Source organism: Coffea eugenioides, chromosome 7, assembly GCF_003713205.1.
Source record: "Coffea eugenioides isolate CCC68of chromosome 7, Ceug_1.0, whole genome shotgun sequence".
Classification (NCBI taxonomy): domain Eukaryota; kingdom Viridiplantae; phylum Streptophyta; class Magnoliopsida; order Gentianales; family Rubiaceae; genus Coffea; species Coffea eugenioides.
In genome coordinates this window covers 20,821,617-20,844,809 of record NC_040041.1, presented here as the reverse complement: position 1 = coordinate 20,844,809, position 23,193 = coordinate 20,821,617, and the positions used below count along the sequence as shown (strand labels likewise).

General features: G+C 33.3%; 1 protein-coding gene and 1 pseudogene across 1 annotated transcript; one reads left to right on the top strand and one right to left on the bottom strand.

The window, feature by feature from the left end:
• Positions 1-229: 229 nt before the first annotated feature.
• On the bottom strand, positions 230-2,438 carry LOC113778332 (annotated as a pseudogene).
• Positions 2,439-12,844: 10,406 nt separating this feature from the next.
• On the top strand, positions 12,845-19,016 carry LOC113777118 (homeobox-leucine zipper protein HDG11-like). The gene is made up of 10 exons (XM_027322163.1): positions 12,845-12,863; positions 13,003-13,132; positions 13,810-13,927; positions 15,127-15,222; positions 15,431-15,817; positions 16,315-16,371; positions 17,450-17,633; positions 17,741-18,009; positions 18,311-18,400; positions 18,633-19,016. Exons 1-10 carry the CDS (start codon positions 12,845-12,847, stop codon positions 19,014-19,016), a joined length of 1,734 nt encoding a protein of 577 aa, XP_027177964.1.
• Positions 19,017-23,193: the final 4,177 nt, after the last annotated feature.

Genomic DNA, 23,193 nt, shown 5'->3' with positions numbered 1-23,193 from the left:
AAGCATCTAGACACTTGCACAAAATTATACTACTGGTAACACAATACCCACATCTATACCAAGATTATAACTAAGATTCCATTTTTCAAAGGACACTCAGAGATTCATTTCTCTTTCTGGCAGAAGCGACTTTCAGGATAACTGCAAATGACAAATTCTTCTGAATAAAGGGTTGGCAATAAAGAATAGCAGGGTCAATGTGCCATGACCAACAGTAATCCATGGTATCCATAAGGTCTTGCATTCCAAATTCAGCTCAAATAGTATATTAACGAAATACAACTCAACAAAAATCAACCAAGTACATTAGTTTGTTAATTTAGTAATTGCGATGAAAATAGCATTAGGTGGCCTCCATGAAATACAAGCTTAAAATACAATGCTAATGAGAAAAGATGCTCCAGAACTGGAATATTTAGCATGTGACTGCCACAGGATTCACCTCTGTTCCACAGCTGTCTCCGTAATATTTAGCAATAAATAGAGCGAATGATCGTAAATGAACTTTGAGTAAAGTAAGAGATGTAAACCTTTTCTAGTTTCAAAAAATTAAGTAGCATGGATATGCAATTTGAGCCCTGCTTGAAGTCGAGTTCCAATAGTCAAAGGGTAAGGGCATGCAAACAATGGTCTGAACAAGCCAGAAAGCAAATACTAATTACCGTGTTTCAGACAGGACTAGAGAGACATTGGATGACAAGAGGTATTCCACCACACTGAATAACAACTGCAGCAATTGATGGATCTAGATTACAAGTAAAAACCAAATCACATTATACACCATAAGTAACTGTTTGGCAATAAAAGCCAGTTGAGAAAATTTTAGAAGAAATAAAAATAATAGACATCTTCTTTTCTTAAATGACGAATAAAACAGGGCCAAAAGTCCAATTTAGCAGCACAAGCATTGCAGATTCCTCCAATACCAAACTCCACAAGCCTCTCATTGGGCTCTGTCATGCAGTCGAGGAAAAGTTCCAAAACATTAAGCTGCTTATATCAGGGCAAGCACATTCATTGTCATGGCAGAAAGAAAAATACATATAACTCAAAAGTTCAAGAATTACCTTGCGCAAGAATGTGTAGTTGTAAGGGTCATATGCAAAGTTTGCTAGATTAGCAGCAATTCTCTCTTTTATCTCTGAATAACAAGATTTCATAGGTTAACTTAAAATGGAATGACCAAAATTAGGTACAAATGTTCATATATACTTGACACAAAATTTTGAGACCACAAATGTTACATTTGGAATTAGAATGAGTAGGTTTATTAGTTGGACACGCTATTCCATGATAGAGAATACCAATTACTAACAGATATCATATGTCATAAGTGCAGATACTCCCACAGAAACCATGTCCCTACTTAATAGTATGAGAAGGCATGAGGGCTAAAACATGAAATTAACCAATCCTTTCATCCCACTTATCTTGGAGTAAGTTAATATAAACCCAATCCATAAGACAAGCTCCCCATATTCCTCATCAACATGAATCAGATCACATCATCAGGGTTGTGGCAAAGTCAAGAATTCTTCATTCTGAGTTTTCAACCTAGGAGGTCACTGGCTCAAAACTGATCATCCACCTTTAACCTGTTTGCTAAGGCTGCTTAATCCCAACCAATCCAGGGCAATATGACATTCATACAACTACTTTACCTTTAGACCCTTTTCATCTATGCATGTCTCCCCTCCAAAGAAAAGGTTCCAGTCTACATTCACATGACCATTACCGCAAGAAATTGATTCTGTATAGATTCCATGGATGAAACAATGTTTTTAGCAGTCACAGAAGTTGAATGGCAGAAGCAATATAGGGATTCCAGCACCAGCTCCATGTCAGCAAATCAAAAAACTTGAATTTTATTTGATCAGCAATCTACAATGACAACTGCAGAATAATCTTTTATTCCATTGGTTTCATTACTTCGTAACCCTGTTGGTACTAGCTGATGTCAAGATCAATCATTAATTATACAACAAAAACTGCAGAATAATCTTTTGTTCCATTAGTTCATTACTTCATAAATTCTGTCAGTACCAGCTGATGTCAAGGCTAATTATTAATCAAATGCCTTAACCTCATAAATGCTATACGAAAGAAGCAAGTAAATATGCTTAAACAAGAATTCGACAAAGCATACCTTCATCAGTAGCATTCTGAAACTGAGTCACCAATTCCTAAATCAAATAAAGAAAACAATAGATGCTAACTATCAACTGCCGCTAATGAAAGTTCCCAAACAATCAATATTAAGGCAGATAAAAGAAATACAATTCTCAGCTACATTTACGCATTCACAACCATTTTTAACAGGGAAAAGTTGAGTATTTCTGATAGCAATAATTTACAGCAGAGATATACCTGAAGGTAATTTACCCGAGGAGTTCCATATTTCCAGTCTGCTCTTCTTGCCTCCGATTATTCGTAAACATTGTTGTAAAAGGCGGCCTGAACAATGCTAACACTTGAACACTTGAGTCGTGCTTGAAAGCACTGTCCTAAGAAACTATTTCAGAGTATTGAAACGTTTCCCCAGGATTAAACAAGTCTTCCTCTATTTTATAAGAGGGATGTGAACCAGCAAAATATGAAACAAAACCAGCAGGTGAAATAAGAATATTAAGAAGAGCAGATGGAGAAAGGGAGGAGAGAATTTGCGAAGCATAGACTTCGTTCTTCGGTGTGTCAATGAACCTGACAAATGGTTCTATTTATAGGCTTTCATGGTATAGGGTGCGGAATCGGATAGAAGGTAAAAAGCTGATTTTCCGCACGAATGGGCGTCCAAACTGTTGCGCAACATAAGGCTGAAGTAGTCATACTAGTCTATCTTCTGTTGGCAGTGGTTGGAATGGGTCAGACCATCAGGAAGGCTTTTTTGACCGATCTTATCAAGATGCCATACAATTGGACTTCTTGCTTTTTGTCTTTTAGTCCTTTTATCAAAACCTTAACTTTGAAATTTTCTCCCTCAATAATAGGAACAAAACATTTCTGATGAAAGTTTATCGGATAAAACTCTTATCCGATTACTAACAAACATAAGAAAAAATCTTTTGAAATATCTTTTTTTCCAACAATCTCCCACCTATTTCAAAAGATTTTAGACAAAAGAGTATGAATATCTGCTGGATTTGTTTGAGCTCAATGTAATCAGTTTGGTGTCTTTTGAACTATGAACCAAACTTAAATTGATGAAATATGTCTTACAGAATTATTGGTGAAAAATATCTTTCTATGAACCAATAATTCTTATTGTATGACAGAGATCTTATCAATCACATTATAACCCATAGTTTTGCTATTCAATGCAGTTTTGCGCATTTAGGCCGTGCGCCTGCCTGGTTGTTCATGAGAGCTCTAAAGATTTGGCCAAAAAATCTTATAGGAGCGGCCCCACTCCACTCACATATAGGTGAATTTATCAAGTGTATACTGCCCTAAATACACCTCCCTAAAGGGATATAAACTCATTAAGAGTATTAAACTCAGCCTCACAATTACTGGCAGTCAAAGCACTTAATTTTGAAGGGACTTAAATTTCAAGTGCTTTTACAGTCAATATCGACTTGTTATTACCCATATGAACCTATTTCATGGGATCACCAATCACATAGGTTGGGTTCCCATCTCTATTGACAACCGTTGGCCTAAGTCCCATCTCCCTTGTAGTTTGAAGAATTAATTTTCTTCCTACAGGTTTAGTCAGAGGATCGGCCAAATTCAACTCTGACTTCACAAAATCAATGGAAATAATTCCATCTCTAAGCAGCTGCTTTACGACATCATGTCTCAATCTCATGTGTCGACTTTTACAATTATATGATTTATTTTTAGCTATGGCAATCGCTGCTTGACAGTCACAATGTATGGACACAGGAGGCAACAAATCCTTAGTTGAAGGAATATTAGCTAAGAAATTTCTCAACCACTCGGCCTCAGTCCCTGTCAATTCCAGAGCTACAAACTCTGACTCCATTGTTGATCTAGCAATGATTGTCTGTCTAGCAGATTTCCATGCTATTGCACCACCACCAAGGGTGAACACATAACCACTAGTGGATTTCGTATCATTTGAATCAGAGATCCAATTAGCATCACTGTAACCTTCTAATACAGTGGGAAATCCACTATACAGGATACCAAAATTCATGGTACCTCTCAAATATTTCATTAGTCTGACTAATGCAAACCAATGCTCACGGTTGGGATTATGAGTATATCTACTCAGTCGACATACAGCATAAGCTATATCAGGTCTAGTGAAATTCATCAGATTTATATTTTCTTTTAAAAATCCATTTGCAACCAATAGGTTTTGCACCAGGAGGTAAGTCTACCAAAATCCAAGTTTTATTTGACAAGATAGAATCAATTTCAGATTTAATTGCTTCTTTCCAAAATTTACACTCAGGAGAAGAAATAGCATCGGAGTATGTTAAAGGATCATTATCAACAAGAATGGAATTCATTTCCAAATGAAAATTCTTTTCTTGGCCTTTTGCTCCTTCTTAATTCCTCAATTGGAATAATTTCCTTATTTATTTCAACAGGTGCATGAGAAATTTTACTGGACAGTGGAAAAATATGTTCAAAAAATTCAGCATTCTTTGTCTCAATAATTGTATTACAATCAAGTATATCACTTCTTAACACAAGAAATCTATATGCAGCACTATGTTCAGCATATCCAATAAACATACAATCAGAAGTTTTAGAACCTATTTTCCTTTTCTTAGGTTCAGGCAACAAGACTTTAGCAAGACACCCCCAAACTTTTAAATATTTCAAATTTGGTTTATAATTTTTCCATAACTCATAAGGTGTTTTGCCAGTCTTTTTATGTGGGATTCTATTTTGTAAGTGACATGCAGATAATATAGCTTCTCCCCATAAATTATCTGTAGCATGAGAACTAATTAACATAGAGTTCATCATTTCTTTTAACGTTCTATTTTTCCTTTCAGCTACTCCATTAGATTCTGGAGAATAAGGTGGAGTTATTTCATGTATTATGCCTTCCTGTTCACAAAGGTTATCTAAAGTTAAATATTCTCCACCCCTATCTGATCTAATTCTTTTTATCCTTTTATTAAGTTGATTTTCTACTTCAGACTTATAGGATAAAAAGGCATTATAAGTATCATCTTTATTTCTAAGTAAATAAACTTTGGTATATCTAGAATAGTCATCTATAAATGTGACATAATACCTTTTCCCACCTCTAGTCATTGTTTGTTTTAAATCACCTAAATCAGTATGAATTAAATTTAATAATTCAGTTTCTCTATGGACAGTTATACAACTTTTCTTTGTTATTTTAGCTTCCGCACATATTTCACATTTGTCCATATTATCATTAATACTAGAAATTAGACCACATGATTGCATTTTCTTTATATAACCAATATTAACATGTCCTAATCTAGCATGCCATAAAGAAATGGAATCAACAATATAAGCAGAAGAAGATGCATTTTCATTGATCACATTGGAAATATTAAGTACAAAAAGTCCCTGATTACAATAGCCCTTGCCCACAAATACATTATTTTTGGTCATTATGATCTTTCCAGATTCAAATGACACTTTCACTCCAACTTTTCCTAGCAATCCTACGGAAACCAGATTTGCCCGAATGTTGGGCACATGCAGCACATCATTGAGAGCCAAAGTTTTTCCTGAAGTGAGTTTCAAGAATACTTTGCCCTTACCCAGAACATTAGCCGTTCGTGAGTCACCAAGGTAGACCACTTCTTCATCATCCCCTATAGGAGTATAGGAGGAAAATGCTTCTCGATTTGCACATATGTGCCGAGTAGCCCCAGAGTCTACCACCCACTCTTTGACATTGGCTGCAATGTTCACTTGAGAGATGACAGCAGCAATTATATCATCTCCTTCGGTTAAGTGCACCTTAGGAGGATTACCATTTGCTCTGTCACCTTTATTAAGTCTGCATTGGACTGCATAGTGTCCTGGTTTTCCACAATAAAAGCAATTGCCTTTCTTCTTCTTAAAGTTGGGATTGTTAGGCTTGAAATTAAAATTTTTGGGCTTGTAATTCTGGGATTTATTGGCGTACCTTTTATTATTGCTTTGCACCAGATTGGCTTTGAAAGCCATCTCCTTTGCCTTGGTAGCTCTTAACTCCCTTTTGTTTGAATCCTCAATGAGGATGTGCTTCACGAGCTCATCCATGGTATAATTTTTCTCCTTGTGTTTCAAGTTGTTTTTATAGTCGGCCCATGATTCAGGTAGCTTTTCAATCAGCATGCCTGCAGCGAATTTCTCAGGAAGATTGATGTCTTCATTTTTCAAGTCCTCTAGCAGCATTTGATATTCGGTGATTTGAATTTTCATCTCCTTGTCATCAGTCATTTGCCATTGGTTGTATTTTCCTACGACGAATTTTTGCTTAGTTGCATCTTCGGCAGTAAACTTTGTTACCAAGGCTTCCCAAATTGCCTTGGCTTCTTTGCTGCTACAGTAGACGTCAAATAATTCATTAGAAAGTGTTTGAAGGATAGTGTGTCGACATACCTTATTGGCATATTGCCATGTTTCTTGAGTCTTGGCATCCGTAGTTGCAGAAGGTTGAGATTCAGTGAGCGCATAAGCTACTCCATGGATGTCAAGTAGAGAGTACACACGTTCTTGCCATCTTTTAAAATTTTCATTGGCGAAAATTTCAATTTTGGATACATCCGGAAAGGGCTTGGCGAATGGTAGTGCCACTGCAACAGTTGCTGATGAAGGCTGTGGGGTGCTAACATTGTCAGATGCCATAGTTTCTTAGATTGTTGTGAAAGGCGGCCTGAACAATGCTAACACTTGAACACTTGAGTCGTGCTTGAAAGCACTGTCCTAAGAAACTATTTCAGAGTATTGAAACGTTTCCCCAGGATTAAACAAGTCTTCCTCTATTTTATAAGAGGGATGTGAACCAGCAAAATATGAAACAAAACCAGCAGGTGAAATAAGAATATTAAGAAGAGCAGATGGAGAAAGGGAGGAGAGAATTTGCGAAGCATAGACTTCGTTCTTCGGTGTGTCAATGAACCTGACAAATGGTTCTATTTATAGGCTTTCATGGTATAGGGTGCGGAATCGGATAGAAGGTAAAAAGCTGATTTTCCGCACGAATGGGCGTCCAAACTGTTGCGCAACATAAGGCTGAAGTAGTCATACTAGTCTATCTTCTGTTGGCAGTGGTTGGAATGGGTCAGACCATCAGGAAGGCTTTTTTGACCGATCTTATCAAGATGCCATACAATTGGACTTCTTGCTTTTTGTCTTTTAGTCCTTTTATCAAAACCTTAACTTTGAAATTTTCTCCCTCAATAATAGGAACAAAACATTTCTGATGAAAGTTTATCGGATAAAACTCTTATCCGATTACTAACAAACATAAGAAAAAATCTTTTGAAATATCTTTTTTTCCAACAAACATGTCAACTGCAAGATATTTCAAGAAATCATTCGATTCGCAATATATTGAAAAGGGACTCTTTCAATTTTGACAATCAACAATTTTAACAAGAAATCAATACACTAGGAAGGATATGGCTGGCCTAACGCGGCAGCAGTTAAAATCCAAATAAGCCGACATATACCCCATCTCCCTCCATTTTAGAGCTCCCCAACTCCTTCCTCGTCCTCATGAAAAAACTCCCTAAATGAATACACAAACCCGAATGAGCCTCAGCCAACACTTCCTACAGCCCCAACCCAACTAGTATCAACAAAGATTTATAGAGCCATACAGCCCAGAACCATCAAAAATATTTCTTGCATAATAATTTTACAATAGATTTTAACAAGGCAAAATTATTCACCTGTAGAAGATTGCTCGTTCGTAGTGTCGTTTTCCTTTATTTTATGCCATATCATTTTTGTGTTTGTAACTTTGTATATGGCTTGGGTCTAGGACCTAAGTTTGACCCATTTTTATTCAATCGTGCCTTAATTTTACACCGTTTTGGACTTTGGGCTCTGTGAATTTCCAAAACGAATGAAATGCTAATTAATTCTTGGAGCATTTTGGGCTTTTTTGCTTTGCCTTAACAGCCAAAAAGGCCCAGAGAGAATGGAGATCGTATTTGACTATTTTCTTTTCGACCGGTGTATTTAAAAGTAAGGATGTTCATCGATTAGTAATTGATATTTTAATTTAAAAAATTTTGAGAATTCGAGAATTGATTTTTGAAGACCAATAACAATCAACCAACAGCTCATTGGGCTGTTGACCTGTCACATCAGAAGTTCGACTTCTCGCTTGACAGGTTTGGGGTAGGGGTTAAGGAAGGAAAGGAGGAATAATAAGAAAAAGGAAAAAAAAAAAAGATCAATAGCCAATTGGCCAAACTTTAATTTGATAAATTGGACATTGGAGATTGGATTTTGGCCGCAGAACCAATAATATCCAAAATCTAAAATGTCAATAGTAAACTAAAATATTTTAATTTCTTTTAAAAAATTATTGTACCAAAATAATATTCCATATATTTTTTTAACAAAATTCAATCAATTTAGCTAGTAATAGTAATAGTAATCTACTAGTTAGTAGTTAATTAATTACTCATTACTAATTAGTATTTAGTAATGTGTGTCTATATATATATATATATATTACAATAATTTCAGAAATTTGGTCAATAATAAATAATTTGGTAATATTTTTTTAATATTAGTTCCCAAACTGTTTTACCAAACATTATAATTGAAGATATTTTGATTTTACTGGAATCTAAATCCAATCGAGATTGAATTGGCCGGCTTTTTTGTTTTTCTGAAATGTGAACACCTCTATTTAAAAGTGTGGGTTTGTGGAACTTATTGAATAAAAGGCCCTCCTTAAACTCCATAAATCTTTTAGCTAACCAATTGCAAACTATACAGTATTTTGAAACAAAATTCATACGTATCAATTTCATACCCATCAAATTTTCTAGGGGTGGCAATTCGGGTCCAAATCAGGCTGTTGGGTCGGGTTCGGGTTAACCCGTCAGAAAATCTGTTGATCCGAACCCGACCCGCCAACCCGTGACGGGTCAGGTATGCTGACCCGAACCCGAAAATTTCAGGTTGACGGGTTGGCAGGTCGACCCGAAATGACCCGAAACTTAATTTTAATTTATTAATTTATCACTGTAATTTCTAATAAAATCAATTTCTCACAAAACTAATTACATAATCAAGTAATAAAAATTTAAATAAATAATTCCAAACCAAATCTAAAATAAATTAAACACCATAAAAGTGTTTTATCCCAAACAAAATATAAAATAAATTAAAACAGTATAAAAGTAAAAAATAATATAATATATTATTTGTCCAAATATAATAATTTCAACTTCACACAAATTAAATAAATTCATTTAGGATTAAGTAATTAATGCCTTTGAAAAAAAGAATAACTTAGTTTAGTTAGATAGAATTATTTTTATGTTTATTAAATTATTTTTTAATTCGTAAACGGGTCATATCGGGTCATATCAGGTCACCACGGGTTGACCCGAAATCGACCTGTTTTCTTTTCGGGTTCATCGGGTCCAACCCGATTCTGACCCGAATTCCCGAAACCTCAACCCAAACCCATTAATTTCGTATTAGATTCGTGTCGTGTTTTCAGGTCGTGTCAAAAATTGCCACCCCTAAAATTTGCAATACTAATCATTTTTCCATATTGCTTGATGCTTTAGTGAACAATTACTTTGACGTTTTTAGTCTGAATGTCTTGGATTTCATGAGAGCAATGATTATTAAATATTCACGGAATCTTAAATTTTGGGGAAATTGCTTGTGTTCTTCAAACAATTTACAGCTTCTTTGATAGTTGAAGAGAGGCATTTTAATAGTAGAGTAGGGAAAAATCGCAAATAATTCATGACCTGTTCGTTAATTTATAACATGTCAAGCTTGATTAGAAATGCAAGTTCCTAGAAGGGTTTATTTATGTTAATGTATAAATATAAAAGAATAGATAATGACATGTCTAATTGTACCTGCTTGAAAAATTTGTGAATAATGACGTACTACAGAATGATAACCCTAAGAATGGAGATTCTTGAAATTTGGTAGCATTTATATGTCTTCATTGATATGTACATGTATACTATAATGAAAGTGGTTGATTAGCTCTATGTTTGCAGGTCGAAAGTAAAAATAAAAAGAGTGTTACATCTAACTTTGGAATGTAATGGACCTTTAGCGATGCAAACATATTTCCAAAGCAAGTTTTTTTTTAATTTCCAAAGCAAGTTGATTGTAATGTACATGTAAAAAAGTAAAAGTATGTAAACATTACTGTAGTCTTCCAAAACTGGTTGTGGTTATAATTGTTTAATTTAATTAAAAAAATTAAGTGTTTGTATGTTGTTAACATGGTTTCTCACAATGATATTTGATTTTTTTCCCCTTAGTTTTTGAACAAAGATTTGCAATTGTGGCGGTATATTCTTATAAAGCTAGATGGCACTATTAACAACATAGTTAATGTTTTTTTATTTAATATCATTTTACAAAAAATTTTTGAACGATATAAGTAATTAATAACAATTTGATGAATCGTAATTTCATCTTACCATTCTTATAGGGTTTGTTTTGATTAGAACTTATAATCTCAAAGTTGTATGCTATAGTCGGGCTGCAAACGAATCGAACCGCTCGCGAGCGGTTCGAGTCAAACTCGAGTCGAGCTCGAGCCGGCTCGAGTCAAACTCGAGCTCAAAATATTAAGCTCGTTAACTTGCGAGCCAGCTCGCGAGCTTGAGTATATATATATATATATTTTTTTTATTTTTTTTATTTAATAATAAAATTATGTATATTATATATTTTTTTTATTTTTTATTTTCATAGTAAAATTACGTATATATCCTTAATATTTTATTATTTATTAAGAAAAAAATATTATTTTATTTATTTTTTTAAAAATAAAATAATTATTTTTTTATTTTTTTCGAGCTCGAGCTCGGCTCGACTTGATTCGAGTCGAGCTCGAGCTCGAAAATTGCTGGCTTGTCGAGCTCGAGCTCGAGCTCGATTTTGGTAAAATTTAGTCGAGACTCGGCTCGATTAGCTTAAAACTCGACTCGACTCGACTCGGCTCGTTTGCAGTCCTATGCTATAGGATTTAATCTTTTGATAATACAAGTATCCTAACTATAATACATAATTGCATTCAAGATAACATAAATCAAATCAACTACAAAGTAATCTCTCATACTGCAACATTTAGGTCATAGACTAACAATATTTATGGGTTGTATTTAAAAGAGATTGATAGAGATAATATGTCAGTAATAACTATACATGTACATTATGTACACTAGTAGATGAAGATAAACAATCTGGAAACAATAGTACTCCTTTTTCGTGATAGGAAGTATCACTTTAGACCTAATGCCTTTTTATCATGCCATATCATAGTTACATCGACTTTGTAACTTTCTTCTAGCAAACATTAATATCAACTATAGCAGCAATGATTACTTGTATATGAGATTTAGTTAAATTACAATATATAATTATCTTGGATTGATAATTCTGCTAGACAAAGTGATTAACTATGTTCTAACAAACAGAGCGTGATTTACTAGGAAAAGTAATGATGATATCCATGATTAAGTATATATAAAAAGTATTTTAGCACAATATTTGTTTATTGCGATATATTTAAAAACACATCTTTGCTTCATGTCCCACATAAAAAAAATATTTTCTTATCCTATAGTCAGAAATCCGAGATTATTTTTAAAAAGTGGAAACTAATAACATGGCATTAGGATTTCTAAGGACCTAGCATAGAAATAATATAATTTTTGCTATCTCTTAATAAGATAGAGATTAAATGTCTGAAAAATAATAATTTAGCTTGATCCCTTGAATCTTGCTAGATTTTAATATAAGTTTGACCTTCAATTCTTAATTGGAATGATTATATGTCTTTTTAATAAAGATTTAGACAAATTATATTTGACAAGTTAGTGTAATGTGAAAATAAATCGACTGTTAATAAAAGAAAAGAAAAGAAAATAATGAGCTAATCAAGTTCTCAAAACAAAAACAAAAACAAAAACAAAACAATTATTTGGAAGTTCTCCGCAATACTTCTTAATTAGAATTGCATAAATGCTAATTAAAAGTTTAATTAAGTTTTTAAGCAATAATCATGTGATTTTCTTAATTAAGTGTCTAAAAGTGGTATTCACCTTCCAATGAGTCGCTATTGAATAATATTTAATGAAAATTACATGATCGATCACCTTAAATTCACTTGTTTAATGAAAATTACATGATCGATCACCTTAAATTCATTTGTTTAATGAAAATTACTTGATCGATCGCTTTAAATTAAGCATCTTGAGTTGCTCATTGACATCAAAAATGGTAACTCGTTGTGTTAAACAATAATGATTAACATGATAATAAGCAAATAAGGCTAAGGTCAATGTAATTTGATACTTTTCCATGCTTGGTCTAGTCATACATGTTAAAGTTGTTATTTCCTTTAACACAAATATCTTAATTCCTACTTTTTTAGCTCATTTTAGATTCTGGATTGGGTAGGATATTGCCTACCTGACTTTCTTTAAATGGAGTAGCACATGCTATTATATGAGCATAAATAAGCAAATCCCTTGGCCATGCTATTCACAGCATTAAGGATAAGAAAAGCTCTACATCTCCATCCAAAAATTATTGGTGCATAGGGAACAAGGAAACATAACTCCAATTTGAAGCAAAACTATACTAGGTTGAACGAACTTCTTTCTTCTTTCGTATGCCTCTTTCTTTTGTATATGGTATTTATTTTGTAAACATTTCATAGGTGATGTCATTCAAGGTTAGTAGTAAATACGATACTTTTACTATATCGATATAAGCACTAAAAAATAGACTAGGTAGGCCTAAGTCGTGTTGTCCCAAATCCCAATCAATATTGTTTACTACAAAGCCTTCACTTTTTTTTTTTTTTTTTCTATTGTGAAGGCAGAAATGGATTTGCACTTGAGAGCAATGGATCAGCTGATGAACATGATGATTCTTCAAACTCAAGAAGGAAGAGGGAGAGAAAACAGTATCATCACCACTCTGCTGAACAAGTCCAACGACTTGAAGCGTAAGATTAGAAATTTCTCTTACTCTCCCTAGTACTATTTGTGCATATAAAGTTCCTAAGGATTATCTTGATGATCATGAAATACTAATACATTTTTTTGCAAAAACATTGCTTAAAGCTACTTAAATACACTAAAAACACATCTTTAATCTTCTTTGATATATCAATATTACTTGATTTTATAAATCATAAATAAAAAAGTTTGTGTTAATTATTTTGATTTATGGTGCAAAACATAACTATTATCTCTCTTTTCTTCTATTGAAGTGTTGGAATTTATATGTAAACCCAATTTAGTGGTCAATCCTTTTTGCAAGATAATTATTATTTCTCTTGCTAGTTTATGTAGAGACAACAGTATTATTTACCATCTTATACATTTCAATGAAACTTTCAAAAGTTTTAGTTTACATTTTACATTCTAGATCCTTTCTAAATCTTTGTGTATTTACTCTTTTCTATTTATTTTATTTCCTCATGTTTCCTTACAAGCATGATAGATTTTTATTAAATTTAAATTTTATGATGACCCATGTAAGTTTTTTTTTTTTTTTTTGCATACATCTTGGACAGATATAGTTCATTTTGTTTTTGAAAAAATAAAAGAAAGTAGCACTTATATTATTCTTCTAATCCTACGTCTTTCCAAGATGTTTTGGTTGGTTTAACTTATGAAGGTTTTTCAAAGAATGTCCTCATCCTGATGAAAACCAGCGGAGACAATTAAGTAGAGAAATAGGGCTTGAACCCAGACAAATCAAGTTCTGGTTTCAAAATAAAAGAACCCAAACAAAGGTATATTATTTCTTTTTTTTTTTAGTTCTTTTAAAATGCTGCTCCTTTTTTCTCTCTTTTTTTTTGGTGTCATTCTTCATGTGCAACTCATGTGGCAACAATTCAAGAGCACTATCATCAATGAGAAAACCACGTATTTCCAATATCTTTCGTTCTCTCGTAAAGGGTCTAAGCAAAACGTAGGGAGCAACTACTAGGTAGTGTCTTTTTTTTTTTTTTTAAATCAATTCTATGAAGAATCAAAGTGTAGTTTCATATGGAAAAAGAAAACTATTTGTTTTTGTTTGTACCATTGAATCTTTGCTCTTATCCAATATTGGAAGAGTACGGAAGATATCTCCGAGAGTGTGACGTGAGTGTTTACGTTTTATTCCATACTTTGACTGCTTGATGCCATGTCCTTATCTTCTTTTTTGATATTTTGATATTTAAGATTTCCTCTAAAAATACCAAGAATTGCTTCTCCTCTATTTTTTATCTGGTTATCAACTATAGCAAGGTCTATAGGTGTATTTAGTCTTTCTCTAAATGTAGATCTAATAATCATTTGGATAGAACTTATATGAATCCATCCTATTTTTTCTGGTATTTTATCTAATTTGCTATAAACTACTCTTTGGTCACTTTCGCGGGCAAATAGCTTAGGGGGAGAAAAGCACTGCTTCTTGCTACAAAATGGGACGAATGCATGAGATTCATTGGATGATTATTGGAATGTCCTTGTGCCTAAATATGTTTCTTCAAGTTCTGTACTTTTCCTTCACAATTGAATTAATGAGTAAATTTGATGTTTTTGGTTAAAAATATCTAAAAGCTCCTTCACATTTTTAATGAATATTTCATGTTCAAATCTTTGGACTCATTATCGAGGTTCCTGTCCCATTTCACATTCAAAAGAAATTGAGAATACTAATGATATATATTTACCTGATGAATATATTATCTTGATGTTAGTGAGTTGGGCTCGGCAATTTTAGACAGAGAAATAAGAATCCGTTGGGAAATGGAAACGGCGAGACCTATTTCTTTTTTTTTTATGGATAATGCTGCTTTTGGCAACAATATCTTTGATGGCTGTCACATGAGTTGCACACGCTGTCAAACTTTAGGAGCTAAATATGATTTCAAATAAAAATTTAGGGACATTGAAAATCTCTACTATGATATGACTCTTTTTTTTTTTTTTTTGGCATTTCCAGAGTCACAATGAACGATCTGACAACAATGCCCTTAGAGTTGAAAATGACAGATTCTATTATGAGACTCTTGCTATGAGAGAAGCATTAAGGAATCTTGTATGCCCAAAATGTGAGGATTTATCTTCTGGAGAAGAAGCAAGGCAAAGAAATCTAGAAAGATTACGAGTTGAAAATGCTTGGTTGAAACAATAGGTACCCTAATCTATCTTCATGTATTTAATTTTTTCAAATATAACTTATACAAAATCTTGGAATCAATTCCTAACTACTGCTGATTTATTTGTTTTGCTATATATATTTGCAGCTTGAAAGGGCATCCCGTGCAGTATCCACTTTTTCTAGAAGATCTGGAGTACTCGAATCTTATCTGTCCCGTGAAAATATTCCCAGGACTTCAATGAACACATTGTTACCTCAAAGGTTTTCTGAAATACAAGGGATGGAAAAATCTGTCATGGTTGAAACTACTGTTAATGCCATGGATGAATTATTAGAGCTTTTCCGAGGAAATGAGCCCTTATGGGTTAAATCTCCAACTAATGAGAGATATCTTATTCATCGCGAAACTCATGACAAGCTATATCCCAAAATATCCCATATCAATAGCTCTAGTTCTTGGATAGAATCATCAAGAGATTCAGGACTTGTGCCAATTACTACCAGGCACTTGATTGATATATTTCAAGATCCGGTTCACTCTAATAATATCTCTTGCTCCTTTTATTTTTTTTTTCTTGTTTTTTCCCTTAATCCATCAAAAAATGAGATATGATTTATGATTTTACTTTTATTAGATTTAATAGCATGTATTCCATTTATGTTTTAATATCTTATTCATGTTACAGGAAAAATGGATGGATTTTTTTCCCTACAATTGTCACCAAAGTTAGGACAATTGAAGTGCTTGACACAGGAAAAAGGGGTGGTTATCTATTTGCAGAATAATTATTTTGTAATTTTGCTTAAAGGAATTTTGATTCCTTGGTAGCTATTAGAATGCAAAATTGATTAATTTTAATGGATGTGTTATTGCATATGCACGAAAAATTGCACGTTCTTTCACCTCTTGTTGCACCTAGAGAGTTGGCATTCCTTCGTTATATCCGACAACTTGATTCAACAACATGGGTGATCGTAAATGTTTCCTATGATTCCTTTAAGGAGCTAGAAGCTGCTTCTTCTTAAAAAACATGGATGTTTCCTTCCGGTTGCCTTATTCAAGACATGCCCAATGGAAAAGCAAATGCAAGTTCCAATGCTCATTTCATGGTTTCCATCATTTGTTTCGTAACTTCAGTTGAGACTTAAGATTGATCGAAACAAGTATAAACAAATATCATTTTACATGACAATTCATATATATATATTTTAATTTTTCTAACAAGATCTAATTCGTGCATATTGTGTGCTAAAAATGATAGAGTCAGTACCTAATCAAGTTTTACATAGCATTAACCAAGAAATTGATAGTAGTAATTAGATTTTGACTAGAACTTAAGAACTGGATGTTGAGCCTAATTTAGGGAACATTGGCTCGGATACTAGACTATAACGACATTATTTAGAGTAGTTCTTGAAAAATAAGGATGATATTAGTTAGAGAATTTCTTGACCAACATGTAAGTTTGGCTACAATATCTAGAAGTAGTTTGGTCATTCTATTATAGTTATAAAATCAGTGATAAGGTTTTAGACTCGTAACTTTCTACTAATACTCTTAAAAGAATTTCAAAAGGCACATAAAGTAATGATTACGTACCAGTTACGTGCTACTTAGTTGCATTCGTCCAAGTATTAAAATTTGACTACAAAATTTAGTTAAAGTATCAATTTGTCATGTGGATGTTCATGTGCCTTAGTTTGAGGTTCTGTAATTCATTGTAATTATGTAGTATATAAAGTTTCTATGCCATGTATAAGAAAGTATATTATTTGAGCAAATCAGTGTATTTGGTTCGTGCAAGAAATTAGAATTATTATATTTGCTCAATTTTTGAAAAGTAAACAAACACATTAAAATATAACATTTTGAAAAAACTCCATCTGGATTGGCTTATTTTTAAAAAATAAGTATTTCAAATACAATGTTACAATAATACACAAACAAAAAACATATCATCCATACAATATATCAAATATTTCAAAAAATATTTATAGGAAAAGTTTTTTATGTACATTGTTACAGTAAAATATTTCAAAAACACCTCCAAAAACACTTAATCCAACCGGGCATCAATCTCTACACCGCTATCTTTTAATAAGTAGATCAACTGTTTATATATATATATTCACCCTACCCTAATATTTATATCCTTGTCCCTAGGTGGCATGGGTTGAACATGTTCAAGTGGATGATATATCTCTAACTCATCCTCTTTATAAAGATATGGTTTGTGATTCTCAAGCAGGTGGAGCCAAGAGATGGATTGTTACTTTGCAAAGGATGTGCGAGAGATTTGCATTTTCAATGGGACCAAGATATACTCCTGGACATGAACTTGAAGGAGGTACTTACAAATCAAGTTTCTATTTAAAATTTTTTTAGAAAGATTAATTTTTGAGATTTTATTCTAACTTTCTTGAGCTTTTGTGCTTTGCTCTTAATTTCATCCAGTTATTGATGCACCTGAAGGTAGGAAAAGCCTAACAAAACTTTCTCACAAGATGGTCAAAAACTTCTGCCACATGTTAAGCATGTTAGAGAAATTAGATCTCCCTCAGCTATCAGAATTGAACAGCAACGGGTTTCGAGTCTCGGTTCATAGAAGTGACATTTCTGGCCAACCCAATAACATGATTGTTTGTGTTGCTGCGTCCCTGCGGCTTCCAACTTCCTTTGAGAATCTATTTGATTTCTTCAAAGATGTGCATGCAAGAGTTCAGGTTTTATTCCCTATTCACCAATTTTCTTGTTAATTATAGCATCTATTTTATCAAACATTTTTTTTAAATTTAGTTGGAAATCATGAAATTTTTTTGGTTAGATCAAATGCAACCTTCTAAGATTTTTATTGGTCTCTGTTTAAATTAAAAAAGCATTTTGCACATAAACTTGCACGATGAATGCACTATAGCATTTTGTCAACACAGAGAATTGCAAGTTTTGAGATTTTGGTCTTTAGTAAAAAATTAAAAAATAAAATTAACCGATATATTGATAATTTTCCCTCAATATAATTTGGAGTGGGATGTTCTGTCTGATGGAAATCCTGTTCATGAAATTGCACATATCTCCACTGGCACTCACCCTGGAAACACCATCTCCCTCATGCAGGTAAACATTTTGATGTTTTACTTCTACTTGTAGTAAATATGACTACTGACTTATAAATAGACCAGAAGTTCACTAATATCTAAAATGACATATGCATGTGCAAAATATGTTTTTTTTTTTCAAATTTCTTGTATCATATGGCAATAAGCATTTTGAGTCTTTGATTAGTTTCCCATATATTAAAACCTTTGAACACTTTTAATATTGACTCATATATTATGGTTAATTGCAGCCCATTAATCGTAAGGAAAACATGTTGATACTTCAAGAAAGCAGCACCGACTTGTTAGGGGCTAATCTAATTGATGCTCCAGTGCCAGTTTCAGCCATTACTTCTGCAATGAGTGGTAAAGACACCACAGATACAAATGTTTTACCATCGGGCTTTATCATCTCAAGTGATGGAGTTGATGATAGTGGAACTAGAGCTGGAGCTTCTTCTAGTTCTAACATGACTGGATCGAATAGTTCACTGCTCACTGTGGCCTTCCAAATAATGGTGCGCCCTGACACATTTTCTGACCGACTAATCACAGATTCGGTGGCCACAATTCATGCTCTTATAACCTCCACTGTACAAAAGATTAGAGTAGCAGTTGGATCTAGGTTTGGGTGAATTTGATTGCTTCTGTGATGGGATTTGAATATTAACATTTCTTAATTTGTTAAATCTCTACAAGGATGTTTGAGATATTTTAGTTTTCACTTTTTACATTTGATGTAACAAATATACATTACAAGTATAAGACCTATTGATAATGCAAAACTGCATGCATGAATGCGTACTCTTCCCATATGTTTTCATCGGAAATTACTTGAAAAGGCTTTGTATTTGTAAAAATTTATAGTTAATCTCCAGCTATGTAGAAGTTCTTATAAGTCCAAACATTGTTAGATTTAATCAACATGGTGACTTAAAGATTATAATAAGATTGGTAGTTAGTTATCAATTCTTATCTTTTCCACTTCTTTCACAAACACTTTTGCTTGTCCCAATAATTAAATTGCATAAGAAATCTGTCCGTCAAACATATCTGCAAGCCTATGATTAATTCCCCATGTTCCATAAGAACCAATATTCCACTTCACATTACGTGCACAAAATGTGAGAGCAATTTATAACTAATATTCATGAAGTTCTACATTGGGTTTGTGAATGATGCGAGTACTAAAAGCTATCGATTTATTGTTTGTTCAAGGAATAAAAATTTGTTTGAATCATGTTTTATTGGAAATCGTACCCATTCATGATAGAATATAACAGTGAATAGCGTTATTACGCCAACAGCCTCTTGGACTGTTGATAACTGCAAGACTATAAAGTCTTGGCAAGGTGAGAGGTCAACCCTTGTTTTCCATCATATTTACCACTTAATTTCTTCTGATGGATTCTCCGTCGATTATACTTCCTCTTTTCCTAGATTAAGTTAGAATAAGTTATATAATTGTTATCGTTGAGATAAAAAAAAAAAGAATAACGTTACTACTCTTATGCATTCTTTGAACTACTACTAAGGATGGTTTCACTAGCTAATTTTCCTGCACTTGGAAACAAAATAATTTAAAAGTTGAGTCACCGTAGGCCTTGAATTTAAGTGAATAGCCTTGCTCATGTAAATCAATTTTCTTGCTATTTACGACTACAGAATTGACACTAAATCATTTAAAACTTTCTTTTTCCTTTTTTTTTGGCTGGATAATCTATTGCTACTTCAATGTGCATATGAATAGGCATCAGTGCCACCACTTCTTTTGGTAGAGTTCCATCGACAACTATGTACTATGATTACTATCTTCTTCATTGTGAAAGTTACAACACAATATCTCCCAAAATAATTCATATCAACAGCTCTAGCTTCTCGATAGAATCATCAATAGATTCGGGAATTATGCAATTACTATCAGTACTTGATTGATGTGTTTCAGGGCCTAGTTTCATATCTCTCTCCTTCATGTTTTTTTTTCTTTTGTCCTCTACTCATCAACTACGATATAAGTTTTAGTTTTAATAGAATCCCATTAAAAAAAAAAATGAATCGCATTTAATAGACTGGAAGTTCTCAGACATCAAAATTGATGTATGTATGTGCAAAATATGTGTGTATTTTTCTATTTTCTCATATTTTTCTCGTACAATATGATAATCAAGTATTTGAGGTATCTTACCAGTTTTCCAAAGATAAAAACAAAACCTATGAACACCTTTAAGATTTACTCATGTTTTACTGTTGGAGCCCATGACAACTACACGTTGATACTTCAAGAAAGTGTCGACTCGTCAGGGGCCTTTCTAAATTATGTGGAGCTGTCAGTCATTACTGTAAGTGAGACGAGGAGTGTTAGGTTTCACTCTTTTTTGCTGGAACCAATAAAAATAAAAGCTTAAGGCCTATTTGTATTTTGTAATGCAAAATTGCATAAATGCGTACTACCGTACCAGTAGTACCAATATCTTTCCATCCGAAATTACTTGAATAGGCTTTGAATTTTTAAAATTTATACGTAATCTCGAATTATGAAGAAAATTCCATCAACAAGCATGCACTTTAGGAAATGTTTGGTTTTTGCCCAATAAATGTTTGGTCGTTTATGTTGGTGCTTCTGTCGTTTATGTCATATTTACTTAAAGCCAAATATTATATATTGACACTGATGGTGTTGACACTTGTAAAGGAACTTGTGAACACTATCATCGGATACCTTTATGGTGGGAACGGGTTGACCGTGCCTATGGGAGGAAGGCCTCCAGAGGCCGACACGTGTTGCAGGTGGATGGATTGCAGACGGAGCCGTTTAGCCGTGGCATCGCGCGTGGAGATGCAACGCCCGGTTGTTGTCTGCTGCTGCAACTTAACAGAAGAGGTTCGTACAGCCGTTTGCGTTTTCCAACGCAGTTTGGTGGGCCGGGGCAGTGTAATTGCAAATCAGAACCACTGCTCATTTATACATTTGCAAATCTACCCGTAAGCAAGGGGAAAATGCTGCCAAGGCCCTGCGCAAAATATTATGCGTGAAGAACGAACCGAACTTTGAACAAATAATAAATGTAAACCGCGCCTGCGAGCGGGATAATAACTTGGAAGAAGGAAAAGCAGAGGAGAGGTATCCGTACTACTCCCTCCATCGTACTTTGATAATCCAATTTTGCTCTTGCGTCTGTCCGAAAGTCTAGTTAATTTTTCAATTGAATTGAAAAATTTAGTTGTATTTAAATTTTCGTAAAATAGCCTTATTAAATGTAAGTTGTTGTTACTATATACCCACTTTATATAATGAGAGTTGATCCTTTTTTTACCATTACTTGAAGATTCCATAAAGTTGTAATGTAATTAATGTGATGGTATTTTAGGAAAAAAGTTAGTTAAATTGATTGTTCGAACAAAATTAACTGTTTTTTCTTAGATCGTGCGAAAAACAAATTTGAACAGAAAATGTGGGACGGAGGGTGTAGTTTCGAGACAACGGCTCCAAACACTACCTTTATGGTAGGAAACCGTTGAGCAATCGTAACGTAGGCAGACCCGTAACAGGTGTATTTGTAAAATGAGGAGTTACGGTTTGTTATCTTGCAGTGGTAACACCCTGTGCAGATAAACAAAACAAGACGTATGCGGATGCAGGCCTTTTTCCCCTCCAATTGCTGCGTTTAATGTGCAGTGTTTCCCCACTCCTTTAATACATTTTTAAAAATTGTGAAACTATAGTTTTGTAATAAAATTAATAATAACATACCAACAACAAAGACCCACGACATAAATATACTAAGCAATTACAAAAATATTTATGATTATGCACATGTAGTTTACAATTTGCTCACAAACACCGTGGAACTAAATTTTTCATTAAATTTGAAGACAGTACGGGAAAAAGACTGATTAATGAAAATACGATGTTAAAAAATTTTGAATTCACCGTCACAAAACATGAATTGGTGGGCAATACCAAAAAGCAGGGTACTTTAATCATATAATGAAGCAAAGTCATAAATTTGAAGGCAAAGTTTTCATTAATAAAAATGCCAGCTCTTCACCGGTTTGTTATCAGGCGTCCGATGTATGCGGAAAGGGGCAATGATTAATGTGGTAATTTATTCGGTTTATATAAGTTTTAAAATTCTTTTTGAATTTCGGCTCAAAAAAATTGAAAAATGTGTAAGAGAAAGCACAAAAGTCAATTTGATTGGTGTGTTAGGGGAAAGAATAGCAGATATGTAATGTACCTGTATTTGACGTGCAAAATACTGCAGTGATGTTTGTGAAAAACACCGTAAAAAACATGTAATTAAAATGGAACCAATTTTGATTAATTAAAATACCCAATATGTGAATGTGTTTTAACTGATATCCATTGATATGCTAAAGCATCGTTATCCCACGAAATACCAGCACCTTAATACCCATTTTTTCCATAAACAAATTTATTGATGACATAAAATAAAACTATACCCATTTTCCAATAAATGGGTATTTCTTTGAAATACCCAGTGTATTAATGGAAAACGGTTTTATTTATATTTTATCCAATTAATAAAATTGTTTATGGGAAAATGGATAGTATGTTGTTGTAATAGATAAAGCCATAAAGAGGTGGGGTTGTATTCCATATCAAGTACATTAAAATTTAATCGGGTTAAAGAAGTTGTACTCGGAATATTGGGTTTTAAAGAGATGAAAATTGATGAAAAAATGATATTGTACGATATGAATGAATATCAGTTGAAACACATTCGCAGACTTGGTATTTGAAATCACAGTATTCAATATTTAAAATACCAAATTTGGGAAAGTATTTGA